Source organism: Dunckerocampus dactyliophorus, chromosome 1 (assembly GCF_027744805.1).
Source record: "Dunckerocampus dactyliophorus isolate RoL2022-P2 chromosome 1, RoL_Ddac_1.1, whole genome shotgun sequence".
Lineage (NCBI taxonomy): Eukaryota > Metazoa > Chordata > Actinopteri > Syngnathiformes > Syngnathidae > Dunckerocampus > Dunckerocampus dactyliophorus.
The window spans coordinates 51,434,413-51,450,497 of record NC_072819.1 but is presented as its reverse complement, the minus strand read 5'-3'; the positions used below and the strand labels follow the sequence as shown (position 1 = coordinate 51,450,497).

Genomic DNA, 16,085 nt, shown 5'->3' with positions numbered 1-16,085 from the left:
GGAGGGTTAGGGTTAGGAGGATTAGGGTTAGACACATCCTGACTGATGGCAGCCCTTTCTTGCAGAATCAATGCTGGGAGTTTATCAGAATTTGCAAGTTCATGTTTGAGGACAGACTGCAAGTCCTCAAAGGTTTGAGGAGTTTCCTGGCCATGGACGCAAATGTCGATGTTTTGTTCGTTTTCCCTTTTATGTCATGGCACGGTGCGCCATCACGCTGGAAAAAGCTTTGGTGTTCTTGGATGGTTGGGAGAAGTTGCTCCCAGAGGATGTTTTGGTCCCATTCTTGATCGGTGGATGTGTTCTTCAGGGCTGTCAGCTCAAAATGACAACATGAAGTATTTGATGGTTTCAGCTTCTCATCCGTTCTGGGTCACCTGGAACGCTGTTTTTTGAAAACGGCTTCCAGAGTGGGAAAATCCGAGAATGCCGCCTCATCGCTGTCACGTGACCAGAAGTGAGTTCTGACAACAAGCCAACATAATATGGGAATATTTGGACGGACGTTCTTCTGACATTCTGGTGTCTTATACTCCATCATGAATTATAGAGGACGTGCCACTTCTCGTAAGCAGAAGACGACAGACGTCTGTGCTTGTGTTCTTTCTTCTTCTATGGTTTTGAGTGTCACGTGGTTCCATCTGCATGCCTGGTCACAGCACCGCACATAGGTGTCCTTGTGTATTACATCCTTTTCTTTTCTGCGCCTCTTTCTTCTGCGCCGGGAGAACGCAGCAGCCTGCGGGCCCGGTGAGCTGAATACCCGGCGAGCAAAGCATCCGAGGCGTAAACGAGGCAAGCGAGCCGGACTGCATGCTAGGCTAAAAGCTAGAGCGACTAGGCCACCGCTACCAAGCTTGCTGCTAGCCAACGTCCGCTCTCTTGAAAACAAGATGGACGAACTACGAGCAAGGATTACAGCTCAACGTGAGATCAGGGAATGCTGTGTCCTCACCTTCACAGAAACCTGGCTGACGGAGGATATACCGGACTCGGCGATCCAGTTGGAATCATTTGCTGCTTACCGGGGAGATCGGACTTTAGCGTCTGGTAAACACAGAGGTGGCGGCGTCTGTGTTTACGTAAACAAACGGTGGTGCACAGACGTACAGACGATGGAAAAGCACTGCTCGCAGGACATTGAGCTGCTGATGGTGAAATGCAGACCTTTTTATTTGCCTCGTGAGTTTAGCGCTGTGTATTTAACTGCTGTTTACATCCCACCACGAGCTAACACTGCTAATGCACTAGGCCTCCTGCATGCCATCATTGATAAACACGAGACCAAACACCCAGACGCTGTATTTATTATATCTGGCGATTTCAACCACTGTAACCTCAGGACTGTCCTCCCCAAATATTACCAGCATGTGAGCTTTCCCACAAGGGAAAATAACATCCTGGACCAAGTCTACAGCAACATGAAAGGTGCTTTGAAGGCTGTTCCAAGACCCCACTTTGGAAAGGCTGACCACATCTCTATATTCCTTTATCCAACGTACAGACAACTTCTCAAAAAAGCTCCCCCTGTAAGTACAGCAGTTAAAGTGTGGAATGAAGAAACTGATCAAGTACTTCAGGACTGCTTTGGCTGCACAAACTGGGATGTGTTTAAAACTGCAGCGGGGAGGGAAGATTGTACTGTTGATTTGGATGAATATGCTTCTGCTGTTACTGGCTACATTAGCACATGTATAGAGACTGTTACCACCACCAAGTATTACAGAAAATACCCTAACCAAAAACAGTGGATGAACTGTGATGTAAGGGCTAAGCTACGTGCTCGTTCGACTGCATTTGTCATGGGCACCGCTGATGACTACAAAAAGGCCAGATATGACCTGAGGAGGTCCATACGGGAGGCCAAAAGACAGTACAGACAGAAGCTGGAGGGCTACTATTCCACCTCAGACCCTCGGCGCATGTGGGCGGGGCTCCAGCACATCACAGACTATCGACAGCAGAGTAGCGTAGCCACGTCCAGCCAAACCACACTTCCAGATGAGCTGAACGAGTTCTATGCCCGCTTTGACACCCAAACTTCTGATGAGCAGAGAGGGTGGCTGAACCTGGGGAGCACACAGGACGCACCTCTCATGGTGACATCAGCTGATGTGCGCAGGGTTCTAAACAAAACAAACCCACGAAAAGCAGCAGGCCCAGACAACATCTCAGGACGTGCACTTCGGGTTTGCTCATCAGAGCTAGCTGATGTGCTTGCTGACATATTTAACCTGTCGCTTGCACAAGCATCTGTACCGACCTGCTTTAAGTCCACCACCATAGTGCCCGTACCCAAGAAGAGCAACGTGACCTGCTTGAATGACTATCGCCCTATAGCACTCACTCCTATTGTTATGAAGTGCTTTGAAAGAATAGTCATGACCCACATCAAAAAGAGCATCCCGGCGGCAACTGTGGACCCTCTACAGTTTGCATATCGCCAGAACCGGTCCACGGATGATGCAGTCAACACTGCCATCCACACAGCCCTTTCTCACCTACAGGGCCAGGACACATACGTCAGAATGCTATTTATAGACTATAGCTCTGCTTTTAATACAGTCAGCCCCCACAAACTCACAAATAAGCTCCTCACACTTGGCCTGTCTCCCTCCCTCTGTAACTGGGTGTTTAACTTTCTCACGGGCAGACCCCAGTCAGTCAGAGTCCACAACCGCACATCCAGCTCAAGAATTGTGAGCACTGGGACCCCACAGGGGTGTGTGCTGAGTCCACTCCTCTACACGCTCTTCACCTACGATTGCGTGGCCTCCCAGAACAACACCAGCATCATTAAATTTGCGGATGACACTACAGTCATCGGACTGATCACTGGTGGTGTTGAAACATCATACAGAAGAGAGGTGGCGGACCTCATAGCTTGGTGTCGTGATAACAATCTCCTTCTCAATACAGATAAGACTAAAGAGATGATCATCGACCCAAGAACAAGGGAAAAGGAGCCACATAGACCCCTGTTTATTGGTGAGACTGAGGTGGAGAGGGTGAAAACCTTCAAGTTCCTTGGCACACACATCAGCGAGGACCTCACCTGGTCTCACAACACCCAACAAATTCTGAAGAAGTCCCAAAGGAGACTGTACTTCCTGAGAAGACTGAGGAAATTTGGCATGTCCACCACAATCCTGAGTTGCTTCTACAGATGCACCATCGAAAGTGTCCTTACCGCCTCCATCACTGTTTGGTACGGTAACTGTACAACACGTGATAGGAAGGCACTCCAGCGGGTGATCAAGACCTCACAGAACATTGTTGGGGCAGCCCTCCCCTCACTGCAAGACATTTATACATATAGAGTCCTACGCAGAACACACAACCTCATCAAGGACAGCACACATCCACAACACTCATTATTCACACTCCTACCGTCAGGCAGACGCTACAGGAGTTTGAAGTCCAGGACCACAAGGCTGGCAAACAGCTTTTACCCACAGGCCATCAGGCTTCTCAATGAAGCACTCAGACACGCCGCACGCAACACACACTCATAGCACTTTATTTATTTATTTATTTGTATTATTTACTTGTATTAATGTCTCTTCTGTTGTTGTTGCTTAATTTATTGGTATTTATGTATATGTGTTTATGTTTCTTATGTTCTTATTCTTTCTTGTGTTTTTCTTTCTTTTCTTGGGAGAATGAACAGAATAAGATTTTCATTGCATGGTATAACTGCTGTTTTACCATGCACATGACAATAAAACTCTCTTGAATCTTTTCACTCAGCGATGCCTTCCCGCCTGGATGCAACTATTTACTAATCCGGCACAGTGTGGACGCTACTTTTTTCCATCTATCCATCTTCTACCGCTGATCCGAGGTCGGGTCGTGGGGGCAGCAGCCTAAGCAAGGAAGCCCAGACTTCCCTCTCCCCGGCTACCCACTAATCCTGAGCATTCTGTGGCCTTGGAGCGCACCGACTGCACATTATTATTATCATTATCGTTATGATTACTCCTATTCCTAGGCCTTTTGGACTATGACTAACAGATAACGAGCACTGCAGCGACACCAGTTACTTACTGTGTGAGTGCACACTGCAAACTGAGTAACAGTTTGCTAGATTCTCAGTATGAATTGGTTCCAAAATGTCCGATGACAACTGACACGTATAATGACATAAATCCGGCGAATCCCTTCCAGATGCCCAGAAATATGAACAGAAATACATTTTATAGAGAATAATTATAGTCCCAAATGCAGAACACAAAGCCAATCATTAACAAATGAACATTTAGCATCACTTGTACCCTTAATGAGGCCATCGTTGCACTTTGTACTTTGCCGGTGTTTTATTGTGATCATAATCACGATCAACACAAACGCAAAATCAAAAAAATCACACCAATTATTTTGGAAAAGGTATCATTATTGGCAACACTAGTCCTATCTACCCAGGATCAGATTGATCGAAGAAACTTGGCTGGTGTCGGGTATCAACAGGTTTGTTGTCCTCCATTCCACAGTACAGTAATGTATGTTGCCACAACTCTGCCATTCCGTTTTGGTATTGTATAAAAAGATTGCATTGAAGAAAATAAAAGCTCTTGTTTTGATGCAGACATTAAAAAATACAATGAATAACGGTGTTTTTATGCAGTGGACAACGACATCCGGTGCATACGAGGTGTTGATATTGTATGTTACTGTGTAAGTCACATCATCATACCATTCATATTTTATTCACTCGGCTTCCAAATTCCAACACAATGATCCTCAAGCGCCATCGAGTGGCTGAACGTTTGCGATACACAATGTTCTGACACGATTGTCTTTTGGCATGATGTATATCAACTATTACATTTTGTACACGCTGGTGTCTGGAACTGATGCTTCATGAGGATAAAAGAAAATAACTACGTCACGAACAGGATTCGAACCTGTGCGGGGAAACCCCATTGGATTTCGAGTCCAACGCCTTAACCTCTCGGCCACCGTGACTCTTACACATAATGGAGTATTTTCGTTTTTATACATACATACACGTATGTATGGCTGATACAGCGATGTGGCCAATTAGACAAGTATCAATCAATAAGGTTTATGGCTACACAGTTGCATCCAATTTTCGATTAATCGGATCCGATTACAGGCATAAATTAGTCGCCATTTTGAAAAGTTATTTTCGGTTAGTGATGTGTCGGTCGTGAACGAATCGGCTGTCAGAGCCGGCTCTTTGAAACGATCTATAGGAGCCGCTTTCTGGACTTGGGAGCCAATTGGGAGCCGATTATGTTTTTCCTCGTCTTTAGCTCAGGTGAACGTCATTGGACAAGATGTGTGGCGGCGTCTCTGTGTCCACACTGAGCAGAAGGATGGCGGGATTAGACCACTGGACTCTATAACTGGAATGGCCCCGATCGCTTGCTGCGCATTGGAGGCTTGAAGCCACCGGAAGTATAGAAGTCGCCATGTTGTTTCACCCAAAACAAGAAAGCCTCAGAAGTAAGAGGCGTTCGAGATGCCATCTTGTGCTGCTATTAATTGCACAAATCGTGATACTCGTGAAAATCGCGAGAGGGGACTTCAGAGGTAGGTAAATGCTTATAAATAATAAAAATAGTAAAAAAAAAAAAAATAGATACTTTAAATCTGTAATCATCTTTTCATCTAAGTAGTTGTAAATGAGCCCTTATTCTCCTTTAGATTTCCACACTGCAATGCTCAACTTCTAAAGCAATGGGTAGTAAATATGCAGAGAGACAGGTGGATTCCTGCAGCCAGATCGCAACTCTGTTCAAGTCATTTCACCGAGGAGAACTTCGACAGGACCGGCCAGACTGTTCGATTACGACAAAATGCAGTTCCAACAATATTTGACTTTCCTGATCATCTTCTAAAGGTATGCTAGCATTTAAGTTTGATACTACGTAGATCCTTATCATAACAAATACCTTGTGAACACTGAAATTGAGTTGTTATGCATTGTAATTTCACACCATAGAGGTAGGAAAAAACTTAAACTGGAGGGAAATTTTGAGATTTGGGTCTAGTAAATTTACTCTGTTTCAATTGAATTTTTGTTAATTCGTGTTAATTTTTATACCAAACCATAATAAATCTAGTGAATGAAGATACATGTATGTGTGTGTGTGTGTGTGTGCTTTTTTGGGTGAAGCAAGATGGCCGACCAATGGCTTCATGTGGTCAGCAGGGACGCACCATTCAGTAATATAGAGTTCAGTGGGTTAGACACGCTGTGGTGCTCTTAGAGCTGATTCTTTCGTGAGAAAAATAACGTTATATTTTTTCTAGCTGTTCATTGAGGTTTAAATAAATCCATTTAAATAATAAACATTTGATGTCATGTATTTTTTACATTAGTGGTTAATTTTACACAATACAAATATTTTGCTAAGGTAATCATTTAAGACAACAAAAAAAATGCAAAAACAAAGAAGGAGCCACTTGGGAAAGATTTGGCTCTTTTTAATCAGCCGACCCAAAAGAAATGGTGCTTTAAAAAGAGCCGAAATTCCCATCACTGTTTACGGTGTACCCTTTCACAAAAACATGTAAGGAATTTTCATTGTCACGAACGGCGTTTTATGGCAGTACAGGAGAATAGTGACGTGTTTGTGGGTTTCTGGTTGTTACGTTTGGGCTGTTACCAACTTACTGGAATGAGCACAAATTTCTACGCATCACCCTCGGCAGATGCAAGATAACAAACTCGCTTTTTGTCCCACGTACCCAGAATGCAGCACGATAGCAGCTACATTATGATTGGCTACGCAACTTTAGGCCCCGCCCTCTAGATGGAAGGCTGTTCTTCTGTGTAGCTGACCAAGTTGGACACCTCACAAGCCAAAATGATCAACTGGAAGGTAAATCAGTGAAGATATGTCGTGTTACAGAAACGCTTAACTTATCTGCATACTGCAGCTCGTCGACTGGTATGTGTTTAGTTGTACAAACCGTTAGAGAGTCGTGCTAATGCTACGTTGCTAGTCATGCGACGATGTTATTGGCTTCGCGTTTTGTGAATGTGAGTCTAGCAACTCTATCGACATCCAGTCACTTTTAATAAAAGATCCCTAAATAACGTGTGTGTGAGACCCCCAGCTAAAGCGTACAGTTACACCGTATGTATGATTGTGTCACGGGGGGTCGATAACGTCGATGCCAAGTGTAATGTCAGTATCGGCTCGAAGAATTGTTCGTTTGTCACAAGTAATTTAGTTGTTTGCGTAACATGTATGTCCTGTTCTATTCTGAGTATGATCATGAGTAACAGATGAAAGGCAAATTTGTAAAAGTATCCCATGATCTAAAAAATAAATCACTGGTACTGTTTTTACTTTTACTACACAATTTGCAGTATCGCTCACCGTTAGGGTGCAGCTGCCAGGCTTCTTCACACAAGTCCTTCCCTCATTTTGACACCGGACAGATTTAGCATCCCACCCAGATTTCCCAGGGCCTTGAGTGTGATGTGTGAGAGGACAAACGCATCCACAGCACGAGGATCTCCTCTTTCTCTGCCACCTGATTTGCGTGTGTTTGTTGCCAGGCTTTGGACAACGTGCCCGTGCTCTTGTACATCTTAGCCCTGAAAACACTGATCCTTTGTCTGGGCTTCGCCGGGGTGAAGATCTACCAAAGTAAGAAGGCTGAGGCGGCGCTGAAGCAGCAGCAGGCTGAGAGGCGGAAGCTGGCCCAGCAGACGCAGACGCTCATCGACAACTTGAAAGAAGACTGACACCAGCCGGGTGAAGCTTGGTACTAAAGCGGACAGCCTTTTTTGGGGGGGATTAACTCCATCTTTCCGACAGGTTGTCTCACCGGGTCTCTTTTCACTTTCCAGGTGAAACGGCACAAGGTCCGCTTTGCTCACTGCAACCACCATGCCACTTTTATACATTTCTTGCCATCATGCCGCTTAGGCCTGGCACCATAATCTAGAGATCCAAAAAATTGAATGAAAAAAAAAAACATATGCGTGTGTTTGCATGTCTGCTCGTCGCTCTGTGCCGCACAGGCTGGACTACAAGAGGATTCACTCTGTGTACATTGGTTCTATAGTGGAATGAACAGTGAGTGAGCCCTCCTGTCCTCTCATTCAGCCTCTTTGTGGAGGAGGGGCTACTCATGAGTGGCTACAGAGTGCTAGCAGTGTTGCCGATAATATTGACTATCAATGAGCACTTGTAGCGCAGTCAACCACTAAAATGTGTTATGGCAGTCCTAATCCTGATTTTGACATGAAGCCACGAGTACCACACTATGTATTCATTGCATTTTGGAACATGTTTTATTTGTAGTTAAATGTGCGCTGGATGTTATTTTTATTCAAGATTCAAGAGTATTGTCATATGCATAGTAAAACAGCAGTTATACTATGCAATGAAATTCTTATTCTGTTCATTCTTCCAAGAAAAGAAAGAAAACACAAGAAAAAGAATAAGAACATAAGAAACATAAATACCAATAAATTAAGCAACAACAACAGAAGAAACATTAATACAGATAAATAATACAAATAAATAAAGTGCTATGAGTCATCCGCAAATTTAATGATGCTGGTGTTGTTCTGGGAGGCCACGCAATCGTAGGTGAAGAGCGTGTAGAGGAGCGGACTCAGCACACACCCCTGTGGGGTCCCAGTGCTCACAATTCCTGAGCTGGATGTGCGATTGTGGACTCTGACTGACTGGGGCCTGCCTGTTAGAAAGTTAAACACCCAGTTACAGAGGGGGGGTGACAGGCCAAGTGTGAGGAGCTTATTTGTGAGTTTGTGGGGGCTGACTGTATTAAAAGCAGAGCTATAGTCTATAAATAGCATTCTGACATATGTGTTCTGGCCCTGTAGGTGAGAAAGGGCTGTGTGGATGGCAGTGTTGACTGCATCATCCGTGGACCGGTTGTGGCGATATGCAAACTGTAGAGGGTCCACAGTTGCCGCCGGGATGCTCTTTTTGATGTGGGTCATGACTATTCTTTCAAAGCACTTCATAACAATAGGAGTGAGTGCTATAGGGCGATAGTCATTCAAGCAGGTCACGTTGCTCTTCTTGGGTACGGGCACTATGGTGGTGGACTTAAAGCAGGTCGGTACAGATGCTTGTGCAAGCGACAGGTTAAATATGTCAGCAAGCACATCAGCTAGCTCTGATGAGCAAACCCTAAGTGCACGTCCTGAGATGTTGTCTGGGCCTGCTGCTTTTCGTGGGTTTGTTTTGTTCAGAACCCTGCGCACATCAGCTGATGTCACCATGAGAGGTGAGTCCTGTGTGCTCCCCAAGTCCAGCCACCCTCTCTGCTCATCAGGAGTTTGGGTGTCAAAGCGGGCGTAGAACTGATTCAGCTCATCTGGAAGTGTGGTTTGGCTGGACGTGGCTACGCTACTCCGCTGTCGATAGTCTGTGATGTGCTGGAGCCCCGCCCACATGCGCCGAGGGTCTGAGGTGGAATAGTAGCCCTCCAGCTTCTGTCTGTACTGTCTTTTGGCCTCTCGTATGGACCTCCTCAGGTCATATCTGGCCTTTTTGTAGTCCTCAGCGGTGCCCATGACAAATGCAGTCGAACGAGCACGTAGCTTAGCCCTTACATCACAGTTCATCCACTGTTTTTGGTTAGGGTATTTTCTGTAGTACTTGGTGGTGGTAACAGTCTCTATGCATGTGCTAATGTAGCCAGTAACAGCAGAAGCATATTCATCCAAATCAACAGTACAATCTTCCCTCCCCACTGCAGTTTTAAACACATCCCAGTTTGTGCAGCCAAAGCAGTCCTGAAGTACTTGATCAGTTTCTTCATTCCATACTTTAACTGCTGTACTTACAGGGGGAGCTTGTTTAAGAAGTTGTCTGTATGTTGGACAAAGGAATATGGAGATGTGGTCGGCCTTTCCAAAGTGGGGTCTTGGAACAGCCTTCAAAGCACCTTTCATGTTGCTGTAGACTTGGTCCAGGATGTTATTTTCCCTTGTGGGAAAGCTCACATGCTGGTAATATTTGGGGAGGACAGGTGGTTGAAATCGCCAGATATAATGAATACAGCGTCCGGGTGTTTGGTCTCGTGTTTATCAATGATGTCATGCAGGAGGCCTAGTGCGTTAGCGGTGTTAGCTCGTGGTGGGATGTAAACAGCAGTTAAATACACAGCGCTAAACTCACGAGGCAAATAAAAAGGTCTGCATTTCACCATCAGCAGCTCAATGTCCTGCAAGCAGTGCTTTTCCATCGTCTGTACGTCTGTGCACCACCGTTTGTTTACGTAAACACAGACGCCGCCACCTCTGTGTTTACCAGACACTAAAGTCCGATCACCCCGATACGCGGCAAATGTTTCCAACTGGATCGCCGAGTCCGGTATATCCTCAGTCAGCCAGGTTTCTGTGAAGGTGAGCACACAGCATTCCCTGATCTCACAATGAGCTGTAATCCTTGCTCTTAGTTCGTCCATCTTGTTTTCAAGAGAGCGGATGTTGGCTAGCAGCAGGCTTGGTAGCGGTGGCCTACTCGCTCTAGCTTTTAGCCTAGCATGCAGGCCGCCTCTCTTGCCTCGGATGCTTTGCTCGCTGGGTATTCAGCTCACCAGGCCCACAGGCTGCTGCGTTCCCCCGGCGCAGAAGAAAGGCAAAGTCTGTGAGGCTGAATGAAAGTTCATGGTGAACCCTGCCGATGTTCAAAAGTGTCTCTGTTGAAGTGTACTGCGTGAGTGCGTTGAATGTCCAAATTTACCAATAAAATAGCAAAAAACAGAAAAAAACGGGAGAGTGAGACAGAGACGTCTGCCACGGAGGGCGCCATCTTGTAATCTATGACCGTGGATGGACAATTAAAGGCCAATTAATGATATCGCTACCTCTTACCTTTCATGGAAATTCACGTGTTGCTGTTCTTCCTCCACTTGAGGGAGAGAAAGGCAGGTGAACTTGCTTTCAGGTGTCTTTTATTCATTTGTACAGTGAAATGTCCATGACTTCATTGATCAATCATACAAACAAGGTTGATATGCATACGCTTTACTTCCAAGTTGACAAAGTCGCCGTCTGGATCAGCCATCAGCTTGCAGACAAGACGGCAGACACGATGACAATTGAGATCTTCTCCCGGCGAGCCGTTCCACTTCCGCTTGGAGACGACGAGAGCGGCTTGGCACGGACGGAGACACGGGTCTTGAGGGCTGTCCGCACCTCCCAGGACAACAAGTGGAGCCAGAGGGTGGGGGCGTCCGTAGCGGGTTGTGGGTGTGATGGCGCCTGTCAGAAGCAGGACACAAAAAGACCCGATGGTGGAACGGCCGCACAAGTGAAAGTCAAGATAACGGGTTTAAAGCACCTGTTCAGTGACGTCTGCGGGGAAACGAAAGCTGGCCGGTTGTGTTTTTGCGGGCTCGCCATGGCAACGTATTCATCCTGAGGCGGGGCAGAGGAAGTGCGGCCGGCCTGCGGTGACATCATCACGTATCCTCGCCCTGCTTCCTCACACGTCCCCTCGCTGCCAGGCTGCGCCATCACGTCCACGGAGCCGTCACGCTTGCCGGGGGAACATTCGGGTTCTGTTGTGCTGGCTTTGCGGAGATCAACATCGCTGCGTGTGGGCGCTTGTGTGAGAACGGAACCAACTGGTCTGGCTTGTGAGGACTTGTCTCTGTATTTGGGTCTGCAGCGCTTAGGCACCGGGAGCTGACCGTGGTTTGTGGCGGGGGATCGGCCGAAATCCGGAAGAACCCGCAGCACTCGGACGGCGTCTCGGACGGCTTCGTGGATGCGCTGAGCCACGGCGGTGTTTCCTGTCAAAGCAAAGCGGCAGGATCACGCTCCTGCGGTGAGGCAAAGCAAAGCTGGTCATTACCTCGGTCCTTCGCTTCCAGCCAGATCTCTCCGGGACCGATCGGCACCGACCGGCCAAGCTCCAGAAAAAAGGAGCCGTCCAAGTGGCCGAAGCGACGGACGCTGAGCAGAGGTATTGTGATGGGGGGTGAATCGCAGCACGCTGCCACTTGGACCAGGACGAGACAGGTGGCAGTGAGGCAGAGGTGGAGGTCCCCCGCCAGACACTTGGAGCGACCCAGACCTCGAGGTTTCACTGAGACGGGCCAAACCTTGAACAACAGCAGCGTTACTACTCGAGCGGAAGAAATGCCTCCAAAAACACTCAATTGGGAAGCATAGATGCCAAGCATACAGTAGATGCCCAGTAGATGATAGACGCCAAACAGACATATATACATATACACATATATATATACATACATATATACACACACACACATATATATATATATATATATACACACACACACACGTGTGTGTGTGTATATATATATATATATATACACACACACACACACGTGTGTGTGTGTGTGTGTGTGTGTGTGTGTGTGTGTGTATGTATATATATATATATATATATATATATATATATATATATATATATATATACACACATACACACACACATATATATACACACATATACACATACATATATATACATACATACATATACACATATACATACATATACACATATATATACACATATATATACATATATACATATATATATAAGCATTTGAGAAATTTTTACAGTGTGCATACATACATATGCCTGCACACACACACAATTTCAAAAAATCTGTTAAGAATTTTTTTGTACAAAGAAAAACATTTGATTATTTTCATCAGTTTTAACTATTGTAATTTTAAATATATGAATACAATTTTAAAAAAATCTACTTATATATAAAACTTTATTTTCAAAAAATAATCATGTAAAAAAAGTTAATGTAGAATTTATTGTACTTTTGTTTTTCATATATATATATATATATATATATATATATACACACACACACACATACATACACACACCTTGAATTTTTCTGTGTTAAAATATATGTTAAATATATAAAAAATGTATAATTTCACAATACAATATTTTAGATGAGTATTTTTATAAAATTACTTTTAACCTAACATTTTATTGTATATACATACAGTTTTTAAAAATGTTTTACATAAGAATTAAAAAAAAAAACATTCGATTTTAATATTGTTTAATGTAACAGCCCCCCCCCCCACACACACACACACACACACACACAATAAGATATTTCTTGAATTTTTCTGTTCATTTAAAAACATTTTATCAAAAGATGTATTTTAATGTTTTCATTTTATTTAACGAGGCTATTTGCAGCCTGCGGGTCATTTTTGGTGGCCTGCAGCACATTCTAAAAATAGAACTAAACACAGCAGCAAAAAAATAAAAAGTGCAATTTAATTAAAAAGGTCATGAAGCAGGAACACTAGCGCAATGTGACGACGGTAAATGTTAATATGGACTGTCTACAACTTACTAGCACGGCTACCGTGAAGTGTTTACAAACCTCTCGGAAGAAGGCGGCGGGCGGCAGAGTGCAATAGCCATCATCCTCATCAACATCATCGCACCCTTGCTCTTCATCCTCACGCTCTTCCGTCAGCATCTTCTTGATGGACCCATACCAGCCTTCTTGGTCCTGCTGGTCCTCCGCCACCAGTGCCACCGTCTGATCCTGAGCATACAGCGCCACCGTGAGGCCTTTCCTGGAGCTGCCCGGGCAGCGCACGCCAATGCAGCACCTCAGGTAAATCACCCTGGCAAAGAGGAAGCCGTTGAATGTTCGTGAAAACGCTGCTTCCAGAGATAAACCACAAGTTCATCATTACACTGGAAAACAGCTCCTTTATTTACCAACCCTTGCCTGCTGGGCCCAAACGGCGCAGCTTTCCCAGAAGACTTTTCGACGGCCGCAAACTTCTCCTGAGACTTGTACCACTCCAGCCGACTGGGCCCGGTGTGACTTCCCTCTCTGAGGACAAAATATCTCCTGTGCTTCCTGTCGAGCTTCCCCAGGTAGCCTTGTTTGACCACATCGCTCTGCTGCCCACGGGAGGTCACCAGGGTTCCCACCAGAGGGATGGAGGCCCGGCTGCTGCGGTGGAGCTTCTCATAGGAAGCGAAGGGAGTCACCTGCCCTCCGACGTGATGGCCCGGCTCGCCATCTCCGAGCTGGGCTCCGAGCTCACTGTCAACGCAGGAGGACCGCATTTGCGTGGAGCTGGAAGCCGTCCTCTTGTGCCGGTCAACCGTCTCCTTCATATCCAGGGGGAAACCTGCACCGTGAGTTAACACAATCATCAAGCAGTCTATTTTAACAGTGTTCTTCCAATGAATAACATAACATTGTGTAAAATATTGAAACACACACTTGAATGTCAAACTATTATTTGAAGACGCTGACGAAACTGCTTTGTCAGATCACAACTAGCTGACCTAAATTAACATGTTAGCTTGAAAGGTGGTCACCTGGAGTGTTGAGCTGCACTCACCTGATTTTAACAGATATAAACATTACACCTGTAAGTCGGCGAGGGAGGTTTCATTTACTAGTAGAACTCAAATTAAGAAGGTTTAAAAGTAGTTTTCTGCCGCCATGTCCCAACGTCGCTCAGGTGCACCGAAGCGCTAATCAGTGTGGCCTTCAAGACCACCTCGTAAAACCGAAAACTTTTTCCTTTTCATTTTTTCTTTTCGTTAGAGGTGGGCGGTGCCGTAGACGTATATACGTAGACGCCGCATGGAGCGCTGAGCCGTACGTCAACGTCGCCTCCATATTGGATGTGTCAAGGCTGCGCTGGAAATCAATACAAGTAAAAACATTTTATTTTGATCTTCTCAAAATTTTGGTGCCGAACTGTTTCCCAAGTATATTAGTACGTGTGTGAATGTATAAAAGACAGGCATTAACTTACATTTCTTCGTATAAAGGCACTTTGTAAAAGTCAGTACATTTACTTGTATTCATTGACGTCGCTCAGGACCATCTGATATAATAAACCTTGACCACACATAGTGTATAGTATAGCTTATGAGGCAGTTTTACCTTTAAATGAATGAACTAACAACACTGTTGGAGAAGAACTGCTACTGGCACAACAGTGCCCCCACCTGGCTGTAAAGACACACTACAAAGCACAACGTCAATACTGTTTGCTAATAGCCATGTACTGTATTTCTGAAAATGACAGGACGGAAGGGCCGCTTTGATTTTGTAAAGCAACAATGCTGAGAAGTTATTCCGTGTAAATGTCAAGAAAAAAACTGCGTCTCCGTTTTGTGACGTAGGCATCAACTTTTTTTCCTTCAGTGACTTTTTTGCCCGTTTCTTCCTGTCATGACAACGTTCACATTTTCTTTTTCCCGTAATGTTATGACTTTATTCCCATCGCATTTGGACTTCATTCTACTCAATTTTCCCAACTTAATTTTCAACCTAATCTCTAGATCGATTCCATAACGATACTTCCCTTGGTATCGATACTGTGGCTATTTGGATCGAGCCGCCTACCTCTACTTTCAATTTTGATTGGCTGGTAAGATGATTCGGTAAACCGAGGCCCACCTGTATAGATCTGATGATGATGCTGTCCTTGGTATCGACAGTATCACTATTTGGGTGGAATCCGCCCACCCTTACAGTGAAAAGTGAAGACGCTGCAGGTAGGTTTGCAACTGAGAGAAGCGTAACAGGAAGTGGCGCAACAACAGGCAGAGCAGGTCTGGTTTGGGCGTGATTGCGGATGAGCAGCTACCTAACGGTTGTCTTTGTGTCCGCCCGTGCCAGGATGTCGCTCCTTTTGTCCGCCCTCAGCTGGGCCGGCCCCTGTCAAGTCCTGCTCGTGGCCGGCGCGGGACTGGTCTCCGTGGTTACGGTCTGGACGGCCAGGCTGTTGCTCCAACACGCTCGTTTCACTCAGCGGCTGTCCTGCTTCAGCAAGCCTCACGCAGACTCTTGGCTGATAGGTCACCTGGGCCAGGTAGGCCGTACGCACACATGTCACAACCGCTGTTGAAGACGTTACCGGTCCCGTCTTGGAATGTGTGCATCAGATGCAGAGCACAGAGGAAGGTCTCCTGCAGGTGGACGAGTTAGTGCGGACACACAAACACTCCTGCAGCTGGTTCCTCGGACCCTTCTACCACCTGGTCAGGCTCTTCCACCCGGACTTCACCAAACCTCTGCTGTTGGCGCCTGGTGAGGACACAGCTTCACTACAGCGTTGT

At 45.6% G+C, this 16,085-nt stretch overlaps 3 protein-coding genes and 1 non-coding gene across 14 annotated transcripts in view; 2 read left to right on the top strand and 2 right to left on the bottom strand.

Moving 5' to 3' along the window:
• Positions 1–4,883: 4,883 nt before the first annotated feature.
• Positions 4,884–4,965, bottom strand: trnas-cga (transfer RNA serine (anticodon CGA)). The gene has a single exon. It is a non-coding gene; the product is annotated as a tRNA-Ser (tRNA).
• Positions 4,966–6,716: 1,751 nt separating this feature from the next.
• On the top strand, positions 6,717–12,217 carry LOC129180335 (small integral membrane protein 11-like). Its single transcript, XM_054774713.1, has 3 exons — positions 6,717–6,851; positions 7,538–7,746; positions 7,832–12,217. Exons 1-2 carry the CDS (start codon positions 6,837–6,839, stop codon positions 7,724–7,726), a joined length of 204 nt encoding a protein of 67 aa, XP_054630688.1. The 5' UTR covers positions 6,717–6,836; the 3' UTR covers positions 7,727–7,746; positions 7,832–12,217.
• Positions 10,903–14,489, bottom strand: LOC129180265 (insulin receptor substrate 2-B-like). Of its 3 annotated transcripts, XM_054774570.1 has the most exons (6): positions 14,351–14,489; positions 13,717–14,134; positions 13,366–13,615; positions 11,826–12,075; positions 11,310–11,763; positions 10,903–11,230 (listed from the first exon to the last, which is right to left on the bottom strand). In XM_054774570.1, exons 2-6 carry the CDS (start codon positions 14,118–14,120, stop codon positions 11,026–11,028), a joined length of 1,563 nt encoding a protein of 520 aa, XP_054630545.1. In that variant the 5' UTR covers positions 14,121–14,134; positions 14,351–14,489; the 3' UTR covers positions 10,903–11,025. The 3 variants fall into 3 exon arrangements, with proteins under 3 accessions (XP_054630545.1, XP_054630553.1, XP_054630537.1); XM_054774578.1 differs by lacking the exon at positions 14,351–14,489 and having other exon boundaries at positions 13,713–14,163; XM_054774562.1 differs by lacking the exon at positions 14,351–14,489 and having other exon boundaries at positions 13,717–14,163.
• LOC129180232 (cytochrome P450 4F3) overlaps positions 14,048–16,085 on the top strand; it is a 7,162-nt gene continuing 5,124 nt past the window's right edge. For 6 of the 9 annotated variants that reach the window (XM_054774551.1, XM_054774515.1, XM_054774543.1 and 3 more), the window contains exons 1-2: positions 15,567–15,838; positions 15,912–16,056. In XM_054774551.1, coding sequence (XP_054630526.1) covers positions 15,602–15,838; positions 15,912–16,056 — 382 coding nt within the window. In that variant the 5' untranslated portion in view covers positions 15,567–15,601. Of the gene's footprint in view, positions 14,142–14,204; positions 14,381–14,559; positions 14,672–15,566; positions 15,839–15,911; positions 16,057–16,085 lie in introns of those variants that run through there. The other 3 variants (XM_054774486.1, XM_054774496.1, XM_054774507.1) reach the window with 3 other exon arrangements.

Coding starts and splice junctions, on each gene's coding strand:
- LOC129180265 (XM_054774562.1), bottom strand. CDS start 14,159: ATGATTGTGTTAACTCACGGTGCAGGTTTCCCCCTGGATATGAAGGAG. Junction 11,764..11,825: donor GCTGGAAGCGAAGGACCGAG/GTAATGACCAGC, acceptor TTGCTTTGACAG/GAAACACCGCCGTGGCTCAG. Junction 11,231..11,309: donor CCGCAGACGTCACTGAACAG/GTGCTTTAAACC, acceptor TGCTTCTGACAG/GCGCCATCACACCCACAACC.